Here is a 24,539-nt window from a genome sequence, read left to right on the forward strand (position 1 = left end):
AGAAACAATGAAAAACCCTTCACATTCCAAAACCCAACCCTAGAAGATGAAACGCCAAATTGTGGGCCCCATTTTTGGGCAAGTTGGTACATCAACTTCCCGGGGTCGCGAATTGGTCGTATTATCTCTGTTTGACGCGCATGATAGCCCGTTGGAAAGATCTCTCCGAGGACTACGACGGAAAAGACAATTTTTTGTCAGAAAAATCGTTGGCGGTAGATTTCCAAAAAAACGTCGTTTAGGGCCTCAAAACGGCTCCGGAAGTTTAGGACCCGAAAAACTGCTAAAATTAGTAAACTACGCTATAATTAAGGAAACTGAAAAACTGAAAGGGACAGTTGTGGGGGTCTAGATGGGATAGGTGGGTGGCCACCAACATCCACCTGGATCATTCCTCCCCCCTTAGGAAGCAATGGTCCCCATTGGGTTGAGTTCCTCCCTGAGATGAGGAAGCTTCTGCTGCGCTGGGTCTTTGGTGAGCTGTTCTGCAATCTTTGATGTGTCCATAAATGGTGGGAAGCATCGTCGACGACGGTCCACATTGAACTCGGTGCAAGCGAAGGAATGGAGGAATGCTGTGCTTCCAAGCATTGTTTCCCGTAGCCTTGGTACTAGTGTAAGAACCATGTCGGAGTGGTCTGAGTTTCTGATGGGTTCTGGTAAGGCGTTCTTTCTGCAGATGTAACCAAACTTTGTTGCCCACCTGAAACTTGTGTGGTAACCCTGTGGGTGAGGAGAAGTTGTTCCTGTGTTCTGTCATGACCGTATCCCTTTGCTGCTACTGCTGTGTGGAGGAATCCTTTGCGAGGGTCATGGATGTAGCAACGATCTTCCCCTTACTTTGGGAGCGAACCAGAAAGAAAATAAATTTACTAGTCTGTGAGATGAGCTTGCTGCCTTTCTTAGCAGTGATCAAAGAGGTGGCGGTAGGTGGGGCTACCTTCGGTAACCTGTATAATGAATTATCCAAAGAATTAATGACAACGCGAGGCCTTGACTCATACACAGCATGTCGCCTCCACAAGTATGGCTGGCCTAATAGTACATCGCAAACATCCAGAGGTGTAACATCACACAATACCTCGTCTGTGAAGGGCTTGATGCTGTAGGGAAGGCGACACTGCTGGCGAACTTTGAGATCTCGTCCTTCATGAAGCCACCCGACACTGTACGGTTGTGGGTGTGGTGTAGTCGGTAGGTCCAACCGCTTCACGACCTCTGCTGAAATAAGGTTCTTTTGGCTGCCACTATTGACAATGAATTGCAGTGGTGAACCCTTCACCCACATTTGTGAGTGGAAAAGGCGCTCCCCCTCCTCTGGGTCTTCTGGCTCATTCTTCTAGATCTTGGTGGTGGCAATAGTGGCGCTGGGCTTTGCATCAATGATCTGCTTCCCTTTGCCATTCCCCTTGTCGGGTTCTGCCTCAGGGTCGGAACATGCATCTGATTCGGAAGCCTTCAACTCGGCCACCAGCGACTGCTTGGTCCGACACTCACTTGTGTTATGAGTGGGACTCTTGTGGAACTCACACCACTTTCCTGTGTCCTTCTTCGGCTTCGTGGTGTTGTTCTTTTCTTGCGGCTTCGACGGGTTGTCTTGGGTCATCCCGCCTTGGCTTTGTCTTTTGAGCTTCGGATTTGCAGATCCAAAGTCTCGCTTCTTCTGTTTGAACTTTTGCTCGATTTTGACAGTGTATCGGTATGCTGTGCTGAGTGAGGAGATGTTCAAGAACTCCATCTCTTCCTGGATGTATCTGTGTAGGCAGCCGCGGTATTTGAGTACCAGATGCAGCTCAGAATCTTTGATACCCAACTGTGTGTGAAGGGTATGGAAAATGTTTGTGAACTTTGGCACATCTTGGTCTCGTCCCTGCCGCAGTGTGGTCCATTTGATGTATTTGTACTCATAGCTTTTCACAGGGTAGTACTGCTCCTTGATGGCATCCCAAAAGTCATTCCAAGTGGGTGCGGCTGAAAATAGTGAGCCTGTACTTTCATCCTTCTGCTTGCACTAGGTTTCCCACTAGTCCTTGATGTGGGGGGCTGCTTTGAGAAGAGCGAAAACAATCTTTTCCTGACTTGAAAATTCATGAACAAAAAAATACCCATCTAGCAGATTTAACCATTTATGTACGACATCTGTGTCTATTTGACCCTCGAAGATGGGGATTTCAAAATTAACTTGTACCTTAAAGGGTGTGGCATTTCCATAGTAGCTGTTGGAAGCTGATGCATCGCCTCTAGGTAGCCGCTGAAGGATCTGGGCAAAGCTGTCCATCATCGCGTTCCTTTGTCGCTCGAGGGCTTCTTCGAGCAAGATTTTGATAGGATCTCCTGCCCCCTCGTTTTTCTTCTCATCCGCCATGGGAGGTCGTCGAGATTTGCGAGGCTGGTCTTGCAAAGGTTCGACCAGTTCAAGCCCTAACTCCTTATATCTCGACCTCGTTGGGGACATGCAAAGAAAAACAGAGAAAAAGCAGACCGCTCTGATACCACTGATCTGGATTGAAACAGGAACGCAATAAAATACAGAGATAACCATAAAGATAGATATGCAGCGGAAATAATACTTCATTTCATTACTTTGAAATACTGAAATATGCTTACAAACAGAAATGGAAATAAACCAGCTAGGGCAATGGTAGCTTATCTCTGAGAAGAGATGTGGCGGCTACATGCCTCTGAACTGTTCTAAACTGTGTTACAATGAGGCTCGAAGGCCTTTTTATTGTTGAGAAACAATGGAAAACCCTTCACATTCCAAAACCTAACCCTAGAAGATGAAACGCCAAATTGTGGGCCCCGTTTTTGGGCAAGTTGGTACATCAACTTCCTGGGGTCGCGAATTGGTCGTATTATCTTTGTTTGACGCGCATGATAGCCCGTTGGAAAGATCTCTCCGAGGACTACGACGGAAAAGATGATTTTTTGTTAGAAAAATTATTGGCGGTAGATTTCCCAAAAAACGTCGTTTAGGGCCTCAAAACGGCTCCTGAAGTTTAGGACCTGAAAAACTGCTAAAAATAGTAAACTGCGCTATAATTAAGGAAATTGAAAAACTGAAAGGGACAGTTGTGGGGGTCCAGATGGGATAGGTGGGTGGCCACCAACATCCACTTGGATCAACATCAAACATAAGCTACTTAATAGATCAAGGAGTATTAAGCTAAAAGCATAAGCATTTACACAATTATGGAAAGTGAACATCAAATGTATATATTAATAAGCTAGAAAGGGAAGCATACAACCTATACCTTGATGTTGGAGACCTCCTTTAAGTGGATGTCCAACTCCAAGCAAAGTCTCTTCAAGCACTTCTTCTCTAAGCTAGAATGGGTAGCATGTAAGCATAATTTCAGCATAGGGGTGCAACAATCAATGACCAACCATTTGGGGATGGAAGGGAGTGTATTTGTAGGAAGGAAGAGAGAGTTAGGGATCCACAAAAGAGGGAGGAAGGTCCACATCTCAAGGGAAAAGCCCATGATGATAAGATCAAGAGGCCCAAATGGGAGAGCTCGACCATATCAACAACAACTAATATCCAACTCGCTGTTCTCGAAGGTTCTAGTGCACAAAGCTTCTCCTCCAGTTTGGGAAAACCTAGCAGAAGAGGCTCAGCGTGGGTTTTCATATCAAAACCCACCCTGGTAGCGCTAGGGTAAACTAGAGAAACCTGCCATCAGCACGGGTAGGCAGTGGAGCAAAACGCGCCGGCCCTAAAAATTAGGGTTTTAGCTAACCTTCTTCAGAACTGAGTCAGGGCAATTTTCCTTTGATTCTTCAAGGAGGTTTTGGTCTGTATATCATGATGGATATGCTACACAGTTGTCAATGTTTTGGCACTTCCAGATATGTAACAATAAGTGAATAGGTGTGACAAATTATTGTGTAACAGATGCCCCCTAAAGCATGAAGGTAAAACAAGAAGTGATGGCTAAGATGCTTTACAAGTCAGTGCATGGACTAGAACAACACCGTCGGGAGACTTGCAAATCAAGCATATACATAGACATATACATATCTGACATCTTTGATGATCATGCCTAATAATACATGAATAGGCATCTAATAATACATGAATCCACGGTATCGACGCAACCATCCAAATAGAAGGGATCATGTGTATGGATCCACGGTATGGTCGCGACCATCCAAATAGAAAGGATCATGAATATGGACCCACAGTATTGTCGTAGCCATCCGTCCAGAGGAAACATGTGTACAATCATGAATGACTCATAACTCCATGCAACCTGGATTTTATTAGACAGAATCCAGGGTCTTGCGCTACGTCTCGACCCGATCAATGTACGAATTCTAACGTGTGAATAAATGTGTCGAAGTCAAACATGATAGAAAACCACCTGATTACCGGTCATTGATGTAAACTGTTAATAGGTACGAGAGAAACCATCAATAACGACAAATGTCTCTCAAGGTACAATCAACACAATCCACGAATGTGTATAATGAAGATGAAGTCGAACACCTGTGGAATCATCCGATCGAAGGTCGGTGATGTAAACCTGTCGTCGAATGCGAAGAACTTTCCATTGACACATGCAAGCTCTAAGGTACTGGAAGAGAGTTTCTAGATCATCTTCCTAGATAATGAGCTGAAGTTGACAGGAAGTGATCCGTTGAAGGAGGGCCATAATGAATCCCACATCATCGACACGAAACAAAAGGATGTAGTAGAGTAGATAAGTGTGATCCAGGACTGTGGCAGAAATTCAAACAATGTATAAGCGGTAAAGAACTGCAGATAGGACTTCTCTTGAACATATCGGCGACATGACTTCGAAGTTTAGCAACATTTGACTCAACATAGGATCAGAGGTCATGATGACGAAGTAGTATAATCAGATGAGAGGTAAAATGGATTTCCCAAACCTAGGAAGGCAAGTGACTAAGTGTGGATGTCCCAAACTCAGCACGAGCAAGAGATCAGTGTCATGTTCAAGAGCAACATGCTACCTTTACAAAATACGAGAGATGATCGCTTTCACTTTTTCCCCCACCATTTCTGGCGAGTACCTCTTTATTTTTAATCGCAAGCTTGAAGAGGATACTATATGCTTGTGTATAAGTTCATCCTTTGGATGAATCCATCCTAATAAGTTTAACGAGCCTTAGGAAGGAGTAACTTGGTCTTGTCATGGTGGCAAGTCCTGCGTCGTTTAAGTTTTATGAGTCTGGCGGAGGGGTAACTCGACATCTTTTTCATGTTTAGAGAGTTTGAAAAAGAGGCAAAAAAGAAACTCCAAAGGTCCCTTTTCGTAGATAGTCTCTCGAATCCGAAAAGGTAGAAAACAATATTCAAGAGAACCTCTTAGCCATGTTCGACTAAGGTATTCCTTTTTCGTAGCTAGTTTATCTCAGTCCAGAAAAGGGTTAAACTTATACTGAGTAGACGTCTTTTCATTTACTTTTACGAGTTTGAAAAGACAAGTGCTCAACAATCTTTTCATATTTTTAAAGTCTGAAAAGAGCTAAAAGAGGACTCCACCTGAAGGAATGAGTGATATAAAAGGATAGCAACTGGTTCTGGTCATGATGGAACTTGCTCAAAACATGTAAGGGTCAAGAGGCTGGCTAATAAGACCACTCATCGCAGATTTTCCTCAGGAAAGGGTAAAACAATCAATTGAAATCATATGATCGGCCAACGAGATGGTGGCGATGGAATGGACAAACCAAGGCTCATCTGGCAAAAATTGGCTGATAAAAACGACAATCTTGAGATGTAAAATGGGATGGTTTCATTTTTACACAAGCTTGAAACATGGGAAACTATGCTTGATTCTTGAATATACTTGAAGATGGTTTCATTTTTTGACAAGCTTGAAATGGAAACAAACTATGCTTGGGTTTGGTTTCATTTTTACACAAGCTTGAAACAAAAATAAATTATGCTTGAGATAAGTTTGCATGCCCCCAACATAAAGACTCAATTCGAGGTACATGACCCCCCAAGCTTCATTTCATTCACCTAAGTAGACCACTGGTTACTAACAAATGGATGTAATGAAGGTTTACAGACGAGATCAAGTGAAAGACTCGACTGGGATTTTACGAGATCTAATCAAAGACTCGAATTGGAAGGGGATTTGTTTCATTTTTTTAATGAGCTTGACACATGAAAAGAACCATGCTCATGACACCTTGTTTCATTTTTTAACGAGCTTGACACAAGTAAAATAACTCTGCTCATGGAGACCTATTTCATTTTTTAACGAGGTTGACATAGTAAAAGAACTATCCTCATGGCCCTTGTTTCATTTTTTAACGAGCTTGACACAAGACAAGGAACTTTGCTCCAAACACTTGATCACAAACCAAAAGAGGCCATGGCTTCCAAGAGGTTCTCATCAGATGGGAGAACAACACTCTGGAAGGAATACATGTCCAGGGATCCAAATGAAAAATCGGGCTCTAATGCCCCCAATACATGGCGTACTACATCATCTACTAGATCATCAGTAGATGTCGTCATGGGACAGGTGGCCACATAATTAACCTATGGTGGGGGTGATACCGCTTCCACATAAGAACCATTTAGGGATGATGGTTGATTGGGAGTTGATTCAGGACCAATGAATGTAAGCTGATCAATGATCACAATGCTTCCTTCATGCGGGAAACACATCACTCGAAAGAGGGAAGAGACAAGAGCTCCCATGACATAAACATAGTCACGACCAAGGAGTAAATTAAAATCCAACGAGTCTTGGACAACCATCACGTCTATATAGACAGTCTTTCTTTCCAAAGTAATAGGCAACTTAGGAAGGATCCCTAACGATTGACTGGTTCCTTTGTTAAAAGCTAACAAATTCTGGGTGACGGGGACAAGCTACAGAGAACCTAGAGCTTGCCAAGCAGTTGAGGACAAAATACTAAAAGAGGCACCCTCATCTATGACTGTGCTTGGTACGACCATATTATAAGCCTATACTGTAATTTGGAAAGGCACATAAGATCGCAGGTGATATCCTACCAGTCAATGCCAATCAAAAGAAGTAACTAGACTACTCAGAGGGGGTGTCATAGGAACGTGAGAGCTGCCCTCTTGCGCTATGGGAACAGGAGAATTGCTCTCATGCACCTTGGGAACGGGAGGATTTCCCTCCAGTTCATTTGAAATTGAAGAAACCAGAAGCACCTGAGTAGTATGAGGTTCACTCTCTACTGAAAAGGCACAGTTAACTAAAGGTGGAGTCAGGTTTACCGTTTTCTCAACCAATGGTTGGTCGAGAACGGACTCACGAGACTCACTTTCGAAGAGAGCGAGGTTAACCAAAGATGACTTTTGATCAATCACTTGATCAACCAACGGAGGATCAGGGGAAAGCTTTTGATAACCAGTCGGAAGACGAGGCTAGGAAGCAGTAAGGTTTTCCAACTCTTTGGAAACTTCATCCATAAGAGGACAAAGGTGAATGAGATGATTACATTCACACAACTTACAAGGAAATTTGACTTTTCCCTTTTTCCCATGAGCTTTACTATTACTAGTTGAGGGTCTGTCACTTGCATGAACTCTAGAGGCTGATGACAAAGGTCGATGTGAACTTGAGGACCACACTTCTAAGACTTTGGGAATGCCAGAACAATTTCTAAGGTGGTCACCCTTACATAACATGCAAGGGAATTTCACTTTCTGGCGCTGATTGGAAGATTTTTCTACATCAGTTGCATCCGTAGCAATGGCTATTTGGTTTCCCCCTTGCTTATTTTGCTTCTTCTTCTTCTTAGCTCCCTGGTTACTAAAATTCAGACTTTCACCAGGTGAAGAGGAAGAACAGGGTGAAGAAATAGGTGAAGAAGGCGAGGGGTCAACTTTAGGATCAACATGAGGTTGATGTTGTTTAGGTGGAGGAGAACTCGATTGAAAAGTAGTTTGGACACTCGGAATCACTGAGGCTGAAAATAACCAAACTGACAAACCAATGGTAAAACCAGGAAGGGACAAGGTTGCCATATAGGGAGCACCGACATTTCCAAAAGAAGGAAAAGGACTAGGATTCCCGTTAGAGGGGTTTCCTTGGTTGGTGAACTCAGGAATTTTTGCCATCAGTTTCAACCTGAGACCTACTAAGGAGTATTTCCACAGGAAGGATGTTTTTCCGCGGTCAATTAATTGATTTTAGAAATTAACAAAACAAAATAAAAAAAGGGGTAAGCTAGGCAAGAGGGTTTACCAAGTATCCATGAACTGCTATATACACCTTAGCCGAAACCAAGGACTTAACGTATGACGACCAATCTCCCCGAATGCTATGTTCAGTGTATCATGTCTACAAGGCCGCTGACTCAATTACCTGTGGCTAAAGGATAGCAACCTAGTGGGGTCTCCCAATATATACACGATGGTACGAGGAGCACAAGTCTGTGTTAGTGTTGTTTAATGCATAACCGTTCAGTGAGAGCATTTCCATATACTTGCCATACTAGAATGCCTCCGATATACCCAAGAGTATTGGAGAACCTTCAATATACTTCCGTACTGGAACGAGATTTCACCCTCGGGATACAATGCAAGTAGTTAACAATAGCTGCTAGGTTTATAGACACTGGAACATGTCTCTAGCTTAGACCTCTAAATGTTTGCGTTAAGTTCCAAATGCTCCTTAGGTTAATTTAGTAAATTTTAATGTTCTTGAATTTTGGGCTCAAATGATATCACCTGAATCCTAAAATGCAACTATATGAGAAAATGAAACTTTTCACTTTGATGAATGTTATACTAGCAAGGGAAGGAAATTCAAACAATTAATGCATCAAGCAAAATTCCTTTCACTAACTTTCACTTTCGTCTTCCAAATGCAATGCCAAAAGTAAAAATGATTTTCACTTTTCACTATCCTAAATGCAACTTTTCGAAAGAAAAATGATTTTATTTTACTAAGATGCACTTATATGAATTATGCTTTTCTTTTTGTTTTGAATGATTTGATGCACTTAATACAGTATTTAACTTTCAATCACTGAAAAATGTGATCTATTTTCAATGATGAATCTCAAAAAATAACTTTTCAATGCAACTAATCTAATGTATTTTCACGAAAAGTAAATTTTGAAAGACAAGCTAAAACAAATGCAAAACGATGTTTTCAATGATTTCCACAGAAAACAACACTCAATCAATCAGCGAAACCAACATCTCATTGACACCAACAAGCAAAAAGCGATGACCAATTGACTAGAAACCCTAGAATTCAATCGGATTCACTTCAAAGCCAATGAGACAAATTTTGAAAATTAATCAAGACAATCAAACAAAAACACTGACAAATCCAAGCTTACAAGATGGGAAAAGACCTCAGGGGCCAAGAAATTGTATTATAAGGTAAAAACCCTAAAAATTCTCACATTCAAGGATCAATGCTACGTTATATAGAAAAACCCGTGCTGTCAGGGTCATCAACGCTACTTTTCATAGCAAAACCTGTGCTGTTAGCACTACCTTTCATAGAAAAACCTGCGCTGGTCTTCAATGCGGGTAAACAGTGGTAGACAGGGTTTTTAGCGCGACTTTACAAGTAAAAATAAGCGCTGCCAGCGTGACTGTCATTGATAAAACTCACGCTGAGCGAGGAATATGGGAAAAACAAAAAAAATTCACAAACACTCCAAACTTAGCACTCTAAGGTAGCAATCAATGATTGTGCAGACCTATATAGACTCAAACCAACTGAGAACTCGATGGTTGGTCAAACTGATTAAGAGATCAGATGGAAAAACAGGATGAAAAGGCCATAGCTTCCCCAGTGGAGTCGCCATTTTGTTGTGAAGGTAAATCCCCTCTACAGACAAAGGCGATCCCTCTAGCCCAATGAGTGGGTCTAGCAACAAACTAAACAAACAAACATACACTTTCGTAGCTTATGTTTAACAAATGTAGAGAGAGAGAGAGTGGTTTGCCTCGCTCTGATGCGAATCGCTCAGTCCTTTGGAGATGACTTTGATTCTTTCATTCCAGGTCTCACTCCTTACTTGTTCTTTATGTCCGAGTACCTGCTTGGAAGATTAAAGAGCTATGCAAGATACAAGAGTATATATGGCACACATCAAACATAAGCTACTTAAGAGATCAAGGAGTATTAAGCTAAAAACATAAACATGTAAACAATTATGGAAAGTGAACATTAGATGTATATATTAATAAGCTAAAAAGGGAAGCATACAACCTATGCCTTGATGTTGGAGACATCCTTTTGGTGGATGTCCAAGTCCAAGAAAAGACTCTTCAAGCACTCCTCCAAGCTAGAATGGGTAACATGTAAGCATAATCTCAGCATAGAGGTGCAACAATCAATGACCAACCATTTGGGGATGGAAGGGAGTGGATTTATAGGAAGGGAGAGTGAGTTAGGGATCCACAAAAGAGGGAGGAAGGTCCACATCTCAAGGGGAAAGCACATGGTGATAAGATCAAGAGGCCCAAATGGGAGAGCTCAACCATATCAACAACAACAACTAATATCCACCGCGCTGTTCTCGAAGGTTCTAGTGCAGGAAGCTTCTCCTTCAGTTTGGGAAAACCTGCCAAAAGAGGCTCAGCATGGGTTTTCATCAAAACCCACGTTGGTAGCGCTAGAGTAAAGTAGAGCAACCTGCCATGAGCACGGGTAGGCAGTGGAGCAAAACGCGCTGGCCCTAAAAATTAGGGTTTTAGCTAACCTTCTTCAGAACTGACTTAGGGCAGTTTTCCTTTGATTCTTCAGGGAGGTTTTGGTCTGTATATCATGATGGATATGCTGCACAGTTGTCAACATTTTGGCACTTCGGGATATGGAATAGTAAGTGAACGGGAGGTGTGACAAAATACTGTGTAACAATAAGCCCATCAAACTAGCTCATAAACAAAAGAATAAGCCTCTCAAGAGGTTGAATAATGAATAGAGCATGTCATTGGGCCTTGGAGGAGACCTAATGGAGTCCATATGTGCCATAATGTGTAGTTGAACTCTCAAAAGTAGTGGACAAGGGGTTGACCCCTTGTAATAACCTGTGGTGCTCCAAATGACATGTGGGGGCACACAAGTGTCCTCATGGGTCTCCAAACAAATTGAAGATGCCTATAGATTGCCTGCAAGGGCTACGATGATGGTGTAGATAATGAGACATCATTGTGCAAGTCTTGGATCATCTACCAAGTGTATGGTGCAACTCTGGGGCCAACTAGGCATGATGGATTAGGTGCATCTTCTTCATCCAATAAATGAACCACGAGCAATATCTGAATGGCTGTGGGGATCCATGGATTGTTGTCTGCTACTGTGGAGGCCCATGGCTCTCTACACACACCCTACATGTGCCAATGTAGCCCTCTGGGGTCAGGGCCTGGTATAGGGAGACCAAACCCATATGGAAACCACCTGCAATCTTGCATAAGATCAAATGCGTCCTCGTGCCTTCCAGCGCACCAAGTCATTAAAGAAATCAAGTAAAAGTGTTTATAAACCATGGATAGCAAGTGGGCACTTCATAATGGCATGCCCTTCCATAGTGGTCTTTGACATGTGCTAATGTCTCCCAACTCCAAATAGGGTTAACCATGCATCGTATTAGGTGGTTTCTACCTCTAAAGGGGGTGGTATGCCTATGGTACATCCTTCAAATGGTGGTGGCATGTGCCATAATGATGATATGGAGTAGGGAATGAAAGGGGGCAACTTGGTTCACATGCCATGGTACAAGGGTAGCTAATAATAGGGAAGCCCACACTTGGGTAAATAATGTGTAGGAGGGAGCAATCGTGGTGCATGAGTTAACCCGACCTTGATTTTTCCACCCTTCTTCATATGCCTTTTGCCTTTTTATGATTTTCTTTGGGTAACTTCTCAGGGCTCTTGGTAATGAGAGAATGATGCGTAATGTATGGCAGTGGATACCCCCTTATAAGGTGGGGCAGTTTATCGCCCATCGGGGGTTGGCACAATCATGGGTTCCTAAATGATAAAGGAGGCTCATCAAGGGCCATGTAGGAACCAAGGTGATGGACATGGAATGTGGAAGAACTCATGTCATGGCTTTTGCCCACGTGCTAAATGCTTTTGTCCCGACCATATTTTACATTTTGTTGTACAATTTTTTGTTGAATGTGGCCAATTATGCTTTTTCTTTTTCTTTTCGCTACATCAACTTTCGGGCATCATTCTAACCCTGACCCAAGATGTAGGGTAAGGGGAGGGGGTGGCTGACCCTATGTGGACCTAGTGGAGGAATGTGGACCCAGGAGGGAGGAGATATGATTGGGGGTGTAATGAGTGGAAGGGGAGTAATATATGCGAATTAGGGAGTGGGACCATGCAACCAAAACTAGGGTTTCCCATGTAGTACCATCCCTAAAACCAATAGGTCAGTAAAAGAGATGCCGCGAGACTAGGGTGCAAGGTTAACATCCCAAAAGAGACCTAGGGGACAAGAGCACAGACCTAGACCACTCTTTTCCCCGAATCCCCCCATTAATCCATGCACAAAGTTTCTATGATAAATAAACTAGAATACTCAATTAGAAATAACAAGGCATACCTTTAGGTTTGGGAGGCCCACCTTCAAACATATGATCGTGATAGATGGGTGAGGGACCACATGGCTGGCTTAGGTGGTGGAGAAATGGCACATCGAGCTAGTTGGTGCTTGCACGAGGCTGCTGGCTGCTGGTTGAGGACCATCATGGAGATTTTTTTCTCCTAGGGATATAACCCACAAAATGGTGGGTAACAGTTCCTAGACCCAAGGACAAGTTAGTGGTCACTTCTAAATAGCTTTACAAAATCAAACATGGAGCTGACGGGAGTAATGAAAAGTTCAAGGCCAGGTTTGTTGCTCGAGGCTTCTCTCAAAAGGAAGGAGTGGACTATGATGAGATATTTGCATCGGTTCACTGATACTCCGCTATCCGATCTATCATTGCTCTTGCTGCCTCTCAAGGATGGATCTTACACCAAATGGATGTCAAGACTCAAAACTTCTTTCTTGCATGGCTCGCTTAAGGAGGAAGTCTATGTAGAACAACCTGAGGGGTTCGAAGTTCAAGATTGAAAGTTACATGTATGCAGGTTGAAGAAAGCCCTCTATGCGTTGAAGCAAGCCCCTAGGGCTTGGTTTGAGAGGATTGATAGCTATCTTATGAAGTCGAGATTTACAAGGAGCGACGCTGACCCAAACCTATACTTCAAGGTTGAAAAGGACATCCCTCTCATTTTGGTACTTTATGTGGATGATATATTTTTGACAGGTGCAGACCCTCTCATTTATCAATGCAAGAGGGAGTTGGCTTCTGAATTTGAGATGAAGGACCTAGGTTTGATGCACTACTTCCTAGGCTTGGAGGTCTGGAAAAATCCAGGTGAGATTTTACTTTCTCAAGGAAAATACATTGTGAAGCTGCTCAAGAGATGTGGGATGGTGGATTGCAAGTCTGTGTCTACTCCGATGGAGCTCAACTTCAAGAAGCTACGTGGAAGTGCTGCTGGGTCTAAATTGGCAAACCCTTCTGAGTATCGACAACTTGTGGGGGCCCTGATGTTCTTGGTAAACTCCCGTCCAAACATATGCTTCGTTATGAATACATGGAGTCTATTTATGGTCACGCCTCATCACATACATTGGATTGCTGCTAAGAATCTGTTGAGCTATCTCCATGGCACAATCAATTATGGTTTGAGATACGTTGCTGGGAATTTAAGGCTTCATGGATATACTTATGTTGATTGGGCTGGCATTGTGGTGGATCATAAGAGCACATATGGATGTTGCTTCTCATTGGGGTCTGCTTCAATATCTTGGATGAGCAAGAAGCAGAAATCGGTTGCTTTAAGCATCATAGAGGCCGAATACATTGTTGCTAGTATGTTGTGAAGCTATTTGGTTGAGGAAACACTTTAGTGAGCTATTTGAGCATGTGTTCGATACCACTGTGACCTATTGCGACAACCAAAGTGGGATTCGCCTTTCAGAGAATCTCATGTTCCACGACCGCTCCAAGTACATTGATATCAGGGACCACTTTATCTGGGATATGGTACAATGGGGAGAAAAAAGGCTCCATCACATCAGGACTGATGAGCAGGTCGCAGACATCCTTGCGAAGCCCTTAGGTAAGGTCAAATTCTTAGCCTTCCGTGAGAGGCTTGGAGTCGTGGAAAGACCCTCTTATGAGGGTCCCGCATGAGTTGGACACTGAGCTCTAGGAGCTCCTGGGGGCTTGGGGTACTTCTTGGGGTTCACCTTCCCCTAGTGGTGCGCTATGTACAGGGTGAGTGGTTCACCTTCCCCTAGTGGTGTGCTATGTACAGGGTGAGTGGTTCATCTTCCCCTAGTGGTGCCCTATGTACAGGGTGAGTGGTTCATCTTCCCTTGTGATACCCCATGATGGTTGATATGTGTGTAGGGTGAGTGGTTCACCTCCCCCTACTATTGCGAACACATGTATGTAGGGTGAGTGGTTCAACTTCCCCTACGATTGACATCTGCATACGATGAGTGGTTCACCTTCTCCTATGGCATATGAGCAATATGAGTGGTTCACCTTCTCCTGCTGATACCTCAACATACATCCTACCCATGTAGTCTAGGACTCATGGGAAGTACCTCTGATCTGGCCAATGAGTTGGGAAATGTGGATAGGGACCATAGCACTACCGATGGACACATTGTGTACTGTCCAGTGTTTTACAAGCCGGCCGTTTCGAATCCGACTCGGCCGTTTCGAACCGGTTCATTACCTGCTGGAGTGACTCGGCCAAGTAACCGGCCCGGTGGACCGAGTCACACATGACTCGGCCGAGTCATCCAATGACTCGGCCGAGTCATGTGTGACTCGGTCAACCCGGCCGGGTCTGATATGACTCGGCCGAGTCACAAGGGGACGGCTACAGGGTCTTGGTCTAGGAATTTTTAGCTTTGTTCCAGGGTATAATCAGGTTCCATTGCTCCTATACCTCACTGTTTCGCTGTGTTTCCTTGCTGAAGTGTTCTTCCAAGTGAAATTTTCCTTTTGTATTCACTGAGTACTCATATTTTAAGACTCTTCTGATCATACTTTTGTCATTTACTAGCAATAACTAAATTTTCTGGGTTTGATATGAGATGTATGAGTCTGTTTGAGAAATCTATTCATATATGTGGAACATTTTATAAACTGTCCTGAGAACAGAATTCATAAAAATCACCTACAGCCTACAGGACATTGTCTTCTAATTGTTTGCTTAAATCTCCCAAAGGAAGCATACCAGAGATATTCTACTTGGGAATCTTACAGTGGTATTCAGAAGCCTTCCTTTAAATCACTGTGTTATATATCTGAAGCATTTTGATGGCTGCTCCTTTGGTTCTAAGGGAATTTTTGGGCTACGTGTATAGGTCTATTTGCTATTACAGGACCACATTCAAATACAGTCTATGAGGCCGATTTTATATGTAGTCTTTGGGATGGAAATTCTCCCCATATGCATCGCCATACCTCAGATCAACTGCTTCAGGAAAGGCTGCAACTCTGCACTTGTATAGAATCTAGATAAAGGAGCCAAATAGCCTATCTTGGATCCAGATCAGCCCTGTGCAGTGTGGACCAGAGAAGGGCAGTTTCTTATATGCCTGGGTTAGCCACAGTGGAATGGAGGTGTTTTAACTTTTAGGTTGGATGAGTGAGACAATAACAAATAGTATGCAGCCCTAAACAGACTGTGGGTATCTTCTGTTGACAATGTGCTGAGCCACTTTCATGTCTAAGGTTGGACTTTCAATGTCACAGAGATGCTCGCACATGAAATTGTGATCAATATACTTCAAAATTCAAATAATGCTCAGAGAAGGAGGCTTCAATTTTTAAGAAGCTCGAACCAAACTAAAAGACTTAGGTCTTCAATAGTATTAACTTATTAAGCCTTTCAAACTCAAAGGAACTTGGACAGGCCTACACACTTAATTTAACTGGTATTGTAGCATAATACTGTCTCGGCCTCAATTATTTTTCTATGATACCTTCCACCACAGAGGCATGTGAGCTCCTTACACAATTAAGACTCAGAAGTAAGCAAGGGATTAAAGTGTTATTGTCACAGTCATGTTTTTGAGATTCAAAATTGGAGTTTAGGCTTGCAATTCCTATGCCAACTGTGTTAGGAGAGTATTAATGTAGAGTGAATCCCATCAATGGATATGCTGTCATAGCATGATAGCTGCAGATATCACATAGATAGGAATGGGACATCACATAGATAGGATATCACATAGATAGGAATGGTTTTCTTTAAAATTATGTTTTTTTTATAAAAAAAAATAAATATTTAATGTATTTTTTACAACGATCGAGTCATTGAAATCGAGCCGGCCGAGTCATTACCGTTTCGGAGTCGGAGTCGGAGTCGATCCTCGGCCGAGTCGGAGTCGGAGTCGGAGTCTTAAAACAATGGTACTGTCGTACTCCCTATGTCTAGGATGCATGGTATTCAACAACTTGATCTGGGATCAGCTAAGGTTCTACCTCTGGACTAAATTTTATCAGTGGAGAGTGGTAAGGTCTTGTTACTCGCTCTCGATTAATTCTTCTTTATTATTACATCATGGTTCAACAAAGCAGAGCAAAGATGACAGAGATGGTATATGACGACATATGGATTGGCAGGTGGAATTCTCCCTAGTTGAGAGGGAGTGTTAAAATTGGCAACTAGGGCCAAATTGCACCTTGGGACAACTCATTTGATATAGATGATGATTGCATTAGTTTCCTCTTTTCAAGAGGACCAAAATTGATCTAAAGATCATGTCCTTTGGACAAGCACAAGTGTGATTTTGAATTTATGCCCACACATGTGCAAATTGTTCAGGTCGACCTCAGCTAAATGTAGGCTCAAGAAGCCTAATGGATGTGTCTCTTCACCCACAACGAATTATATAAATAGAAGTGATCTCACACCTCATTTGGCATCATCATCACTCACACATTCTTCTCTCTTCATCAGATTGGTTCATACAACTATTGGGCAGTCTCTCTCTCTCACACGTGTTGCAAGAAGAACGAGTTTTCCTGGCATAGAATTGCAAAATTTCAGACAGTTTGACCAACATTGACTGAGGTGATTTTGACCAAATTTGACTGTGGTTTTTGGGGCAAAATTTCGATTTCCTTAGGCCACATTGGCTGGCACAAAAATCGAGGTTTTATGGGTTGTTTGACCTGTGTTGACCGCAGGTTGACCGAGTTTGATCGCATATTTTGTCACTGTTTTGGGTTGACTTTGACCACTGCTAGAGGTTGAGTTTGATTACCTTTGACCAAGCTTCAAAGAAGGTGTTTGACTGCTGTTTTGACCAACACTAACTTTCTGGTTAGGGCCGAAGTTTGACTGTAGAATTTGATAGGGCTGATTTGACTTTGAATTGTGTAAGTCAATTTGATTTTTTGTACTCTCTCTCTTTGTTGAAATTTTGATATAATGATAAGAAGAATTGATCAAAGGGTTTTCCCCACATTGGGGCTTTTCCCTGTCATTTGCCAAATCCTATGTTCTCTTGTCTTGGCTTGTCTTCTGCATTTTGTTTTATGTTCTATCTGCATTTATTGTCAATGTGATTACTACTAGAAATAATTGGAAATTGTCATTGGGCTGCTAAAGGAACATGGAAGTAAATTGTGCTAAGCATAGAACATACCATTGTTAACTAAATTTAACACTTTCTAAAGAAGGAATGGAGGATTGGGTAAGCATCTGGTTTTCGATATTCTTTGAGGATGAGGTAGGGCATCCAATAGGTAAGAATAGTCGAAGAGGAAATTCCTTGAGGATGTGTTATTCCAAGACAGGAATTCCTAGAAGGACATACCTTGTGAACATCCAGATGGGGTATGTGCCTTGAGAGACAATGATGATGGTGTCTATAAGTCATTGTCTCGCCAACATTGTGCTCTTATCTTGTGGAGAGACAGAGCTATTAGTCAAGGCCTTGTTATGTGACAATGTTGGTTGGTATGATAAGATGCATATAAGTTGAAATAATAGTTTATTAGATGGCTTATCAATCTGACTCTTCTTATGAGATCTCTTCAGAATGAGAATGTCCATGTACCATAATGAATACCTCCCTAGTTAAGAGGGAGTGTTGAAATATGTAACTAGGTTTGGTCTTCATATGTACTCTTGATTCTTGTAGTGTAAAATGAAAAAGAAATTATTATTATTATTATTTTTGTAGCATGGGTTTCATGCTCAAGGTCATTTTATTTTAGGTCAAAGCACCCATTGAGTGCTTCTAGATTTTGTCATTGTGTCAAGAAGTTAAAGAGTCATTGTCATATGTATAAGACCCCATTGGGCATTTTGTAACATGTCAAAAGAATTATTTTTGAGTCAGTATCAGAAATACCCCTCCAAGACCAATTTGGCCTGGAAGAGAAGAAGTCATCCTAATTAGGGCATGTTGTCCTCCTTGGAAGCCTATATATAGAAGAGCATACGACCTCCTATGGACTCGCTCATTCACTCACTCATATATCAAGCAAAGAACAAGAAGAAGGCAAGTGAAGGAGTTAAAGGATGAAGGAAGACAATATTTCGATCTCTCTCTCTCTCTACATCTCACACGTGCGAAAAGAAGGCTAGGGTTTTGCAGCTACTAGGCTGAAGTTTTTCAAGAAGCCAAGAAGGATTGAAATCTAAGGAAGAAGAGGCAATTTGATTTCTCTGAAGGCATAGAAGAAGAAGCAGTGCAAGCGAAGGAAGGAAGAAGCTCTAGAAGCCCTAATTCTCCCACACATGCGAAGCTGTAGCTGGCTGTAGGGGGGCCAAAAATTTCAGACCTGCAGTGGGGGACGAAAATCTGTAGCTGGGGGTCAAAGTTGTGTTGCTGGAAGAGATTTGACTTGGTTTGACTTGGATAGAACAAGCACATCATCGAAAAGGTTTGACTTGGATAGGACAAGCACATCATCGAGAAGGTTTGACTTGGTCTTGGAAGGGTATTGGTCTTGGTCTAGAGGTCTTGGAATTTGTCATTTGAGGAATCTATGAGAAGAGAAGGGATTTGTGGGTTTTCCTCTCAAGAGGAGAGGTTTTGGCCTTGGCTAGCAGCCTACATCTTGTGTTTTTGTGTACTATTGATCTTCATGTTTTGGTAGTTGTTTGATGATAAGAACAACATGATAATAAGAAAAGAAGAAGCTAAGAGAAATCACCTCTTTTGTAGCCCTATTGATTATCAACAAAAAATTGGCTGGTTCATGTCACATAAGCCTCCATTGGGTACTGGAATACAGTCTAGAAAGTCCCAAAATTGGATAGAAAGGTCTGGGAAGTGAACCCACAGTAAGCAGTAGATTTGGACAAACCGCTTGGCAAAGAAATCATCGACCCAAGGGGACAAAACAACCAAGGTGTTCACACACAACCAGCAATCACTAGAAACAATAGTAGAACAACGTAGCTCTTCCTTAAATGAAAAGTAAAACAGAGAAAAACCTTTTTGCAGGCTTCAGATGATCAGACAATGCCATCAATTAAGCTCCTAGACTTTCTTTACCTAAGCTTTTTTGATGGCCTCAGGGAGATTCCCACTGACAAACACCTAAGTGTGTGCACCTTTTGATCTTATAAAAAAACAGAATGCTCATCAACGGATATATCCACAGGGATTTCATCAGGAGGAACTTTATTTCCTTGTGGAAGACTTTCAGAACAGAATTTCAGTGGCCTTCAGTGGTAATGTGCTCACAGTTGATGGGAGAACTGGTACTGTGGATGAAAGAGTATTTGTCAGATGAACAAACCTGCCATTGGGCCCTGAGTATTCCATTATAAGGCACCCTCAGGCCTTGTAGCAGGCAGTCTGATTAGGGCCACTGTAGAACAGCTAAGCTGTCAGGGCACAGAGTATTGGGGAAAGCATACAGACCCAGCGCATCAAACCCTCCTATTTCAAGAATATGATCAAAACTAAAGACCCAAAGCATTAAAATCCCCTCTTTCAAGCATATCATCAAAACTTCTCAAATTACTTGTTCACCAATGCAATTTATAGCTTCAATTCCCTCCAAAAATGTTTTCATATGTTTCAAAGACCAATGATCTCATGGTTGATAGAATTTATGCCATTAATGGAAAAAAAGAAGTATTTTTAGACTTTGTGTGTCTGTAACTTCGTTAAATTGATCCTGTTATATGATTTATTTTGAAAAAAGAAAAAAATTAAGGAAAAAACCTATCTTCTAGACTTCATGGATCATGCATGGCTATTTGCTTTGTTAGTGAGCTTATCCTCATTTATAAACTTGACTGATTGGGGTCTCTATTATTTTTTGTGTCTGCAGTGGGTTGACTACCTCTAACTATAAAGAGATGAATGATTTGTATGCAAAATACAAAGATCAAGGTATTATCCAAACATAAATTGTATCTGTTTAGTCATGACCATATTTAAACTACTGTTTATTTTAGCTGTTTTATTATTTCCTGGTGTTGACAATACGATGCATCTTATACCACGGAAGTCAGAGTGGTATCCTTTGTCTTTTGCATCTTTCCTGGGTAATCTGATCCTTATGTTAGTTTTGATTTCATTCTATGAAAAACCATGCATAATTTTAAAGAATGTGTTGTCATGGGTCATGCAGTTCCATGTTACCAGAACCCAGACGAGGATACCAATTGCTCATTCTGTTTCCCATTCTCCAATTCTTGTCTTGAATTTACATTAGTATATGATCAATTCTATGTGTATAATATCATAATATGTACTTGATGGGGGCCCACAGTGCTTTGAATTGATGGTGAATGGGTGTACTGTTGAGGATCTTCTTGTGAAAAGGTCACGGGTTCAAATCCGCTATGGGTTAGCCGACAAAAAAAATATGCTTTATGGTGGTTGGGTTCACTTTTCTGTTCCCGCAGAGTCTTCTATCCCTGTTTCTTGTTCCTTCCACATTTCCCGTTTCTGTTAAAACAGATCCAGTCCATCCAGATTTTGCATACTGACATGATCTTTCTAGGGAGTATTGGAGGTGGTAATCCACATCTTTAGATTGAACTGGTGAGGATATATATCATGAAAAGCCTATGTAGCTTGGTGCAGAGAGGACCTCCGGCTGGGGGCAGGTTCTTGGAGTTTACTTCCTAGCCTGTCCAATTTCAGTAAAGGGTTTCTTTATCTGAATAGGCACATCTCAAAGATTTGTTTAAGTTCTCCGATGGAGGTCAAAACTTGAAACAGACTTGATTGTGTGGTTATTTAGTTTCTAGAACTCTTTGATAGAAGGATTTTGTAGGAGTTTTCTTCTGGGATTCTTTCACTCAGGTCTCTATACTTCTGCAAAAAATCATGCAATTGATGAAAGAGGGGCCCAAAGATCAACAAATGGTCTGCCATGCATTAAATTTAGTGGCTATTCAATCTTAGAAAGTAACCAAGTTTATAATTTAAGTATATAGATCCTAGGGGTTTGAGAAAATAACTTAAACCTTCTCCTTTTGAATACATGAATCATAATTGATGGTGTCGACCTCCCTGGCCATGTTGAGAACAGAACATGGGCGCCTAACAAGCATGGAGTTATATTTGAGTCCAGAGCTTTACCAGGTCAAGATCAAAATCATTTGCATGAATACGGTAAATATCATGTAGGATGTAGATCTCATGCTCTTGCCCTATGTGTTTGAGTAGGCAGGGGAAAGGTGCTGTTGATGTAATGATGGCTATCAATGGATTGTGGAGTGAAGAGAGTTGCTTTCCTTGCAGTAATACAGTTATTGATATACTTCTAAGAAAAGGAAAGTTCATGTAAATTTTGAATGCTGGGTAAAATATTATCAGAAATGTGTTTATTGGTGAATCAAAATTTTGGAGAGTTACTGAGAAAATAGCCTACATAATTCCCCACCTCCCTTGTAAGGATTTAATATTAAACTAAACAATACAAACCTACTGTTCCACCTCATACAAGACACTCCCTTGCCTTCTTTGGGGGCTTATCGCATACTTCATATAAGATACCCTCTTCGAAGGGTTGATACGAGTGGCTTACCTTTAAGATGGTCACAAAATAATATTCCATAGATATGCAAGGTCCATTCCGTGTAGAACTATGTAGATGTTCTTGGCTTCAATGTTCCAATCTAGACCACATCAATCTAAAATACAGCCTCCTGAGAAAAATAGGCTGTACAACTGTTGTGGCAGTTTTTGTATGTATCTGATTTGAGCATTGACTCCCTTGAAGTGGTTTATTGGCTTCCAATCTCGATCGCATCAATAAAAAAAACAACCCTCTGGGAAAAGTTGGCTGTATGACTTTGTGCCCAGTTTTCATATGGGGCTGATTTGAGCATTAGATCCTTTGAAGTGGCTTCCTTCTTAGTTAAGAGTCGCTTCATCTTGGTTTATGTACCTTGCATTTTAGTTCCCTCTGCTTTTTAACTTGGTTTTTAATGTTGTACTCCCCTTTGCTGGTTTAACATGAATGATCCAAAATATTGATTTATTGTGTTTTGAGGCAACAACACTTGTATGTATAGAAGCTCCTTGCTTCTTAATAAGGATGGTGGAGTGCCATTAAAATAGACTACAATCTTAATTTCTGGCTTTTTAGCTATAAGCTAATATAATCTCCTTTCTGCACGTTGGCTGTATTTTCTTAAAGAGTCTGCATTATTAGCTGGTTATTTTATGTTACTGCTGATTGCACATACTGAATAATCACTTTTTATGGCAGATCTGTTTATATGCAATTTTTATAGTTCAATGTGGTTAAGTAATTTTCCTTCAACACAATCTATTACTGTCTTGATTTATAATCATTCAGTGCAATCGATAGTATTTAGATACTCAGTGCAGTACCCTGTTATTTCTGTCGCATAAGATCTGGTTAACCAGTGTTCAACGGTTTAAGAAGTTCAATGGTATCTACTTAGCGTGCGAGTCAACATCATGTTGAGAGGTTCAATAAATACCAATAATTTCAGCTAACCACATTTTAGACCTAGATTTTGTTTTACAACTCATTCTGAAGTTCTCTGATATTTGAAGTAATCTGGGAAACTATTTGCAGGATTGGAAATACTGGCCTTCCCATGCAATCAGTTTGGTGAAGAGGAACCAGGTGATAATGCAGAGATTGCAGAAAAGGTCTGCACTCGCTTTAAAGCGGAGTTTCCTATATTTGAGAAGGTCTGTATCTATTTAATATGTTCTATACCTCCTGAGGTTCCTTTCTTTTGTGCTAAAGGAGTCATTTTAAAGTAAATATTTTATTCGGTTGCTTCTTTGAATCCTCAGTGTTAAGACCGATTCTGTGATGTAGATTGAAGTTAATGGTAGTAATGCAGCTCCTATCTACAAGTTCTTGAAGTCAAGCAAGGGTGGGACTTTTGGCGACAGCATAAAGTGGAACTTCACTAAATTTCTGGTCGACAAAGATGGAAATGTAGTAGAACGATATGCACCAACTACGTCTCCATTGAGTTTCGAGGTCTTTTGCGAACCCTCTTTCTTAGTTGGATATATCATCTCTGCAGTATCCTTGCTATGGCTAGCTCACTTAGTCACTTTGCATACGAACTTCTTTGACATTGAATTGCTCGAGTAAGAAATTATAGTGTAGTAATGGAATGCAGCCCCGGTAGGAATATTTACTAATATGTTGGTGTCATGTTTGCAGAAAGATGTCAAGAAGCTGTTAGGAGTTGCTTGATTCTTACAATAACATATTATTCCCTTTCTGTTTGTAAAATAAGATAAACAGCAAGATTTCAGTAATTCAGCAGGACTCTGTTCTAGTTGCTGCAAAGGATTCAAGCAGACATTGTCAGCAGTTTAACGGTTCATTTGAGTGCATATAGTTGTTGCATACACTCTTTTCTTTCATATGTGTTTCATAAGTGTATTTTTAAGCTTTGATATGCATTTTAACTTGAACTTCTATTGAATGAAGATGATGTGGATATGTGTTCTTTCTCCTCGTCTATATCAGTAACATATAAGCTCAACTCAGCACATTACGGGTTTAATTTGTCAGGGGATGAAAATGCAATTATAATTTCTAAACTCTTCTTGAATGGAAATGGACATGTAGATGTAGTCATTGCCATGAACACATTTTATGTGCTAATTTTTGAACGGCTATAGCTTTTTCACTGCTTTCTGAAAAACAAAATTTCTGAATGGGCTTTAACGTATTACTCTCAATTTCTTATAAAACAGTAAAAATATTTTTATGCATGCCATAATTGCTATTTTTCCTTCTAAATAACTCTTTGGGAAACTCCCAGCACTTTCTCTTTATTTTAAAATGATACTTATTATAAAGAAGGCAATGTAGATTTAGTGCCCTTGACCCTGTGGTATCAAACTGTGGACAGGCACAACATACTAGATTATTGGAAACATTTTAGCAAACATGCACCAAACAATTAAGTTAACCCTAAAGGATGTATCATAATTATTATACTTTTAACATTTTAAAACATAATAAAATCTTAAATTACTATACGACTGTTTATTTGAATAAGTGGAAAGCTTATATTACAACTTTCCAT

At 41.1% G+C, this 24,539-nt stretch overlaps 1 protein-coding gene across 2 annotated transcripts in view; it reads left to right on the forward strand.

Moving 5' to 3' along the window:
- LOC149148216 (putative phospholipid hydroperoxide glutathione peroxidase) overlaps positions 1-23,958 on the forward strand; it is a 70,816-nt gene extending 46,858 nt beyond the window's left edge. For both annotated transcript variants that reach the window (XM_089438394.1, XM_089438393.1), the window contains 4 exons: positions 20,321-20,382; positions 23,054-23,172; positions 23,306-23,473; positions 23,663-23,958. In XM_089438394.1, coding sequence (XP_089294520.1) covers positions 20,321-20,382; positions 23,054-23,172; positions 23,306-23,473; positions 23,663-23,695 — 382 coding nt within the window. In that variant the 3' untranslated portion in view covers positions 23,696-23,958. The remainder of the gene's footprint in view (positions 1-20,320; positions 20,383-23,053; positions 23,173-23,305; positions 23,474-23,662) is intronic.
- The last annotated feature ends 581 nt before the right edge of the window (positions 23,959-24,539 follow it).

This window comes from Pinus tabuliformis, chromosome 9, assembly GCF_031772625.1.
Source record: "Pinus tabuliformis cultivar Carrire ecotype Pingquan chromosome 9, CPIR1, whole genome shotgun sequence".
Lineage (NCBI taxonomy): Eukaryota > Viridiplantae > Streptophyta > Pinopsida > Pinales > Pinaceae > Pinus > Pinus tabuliformis.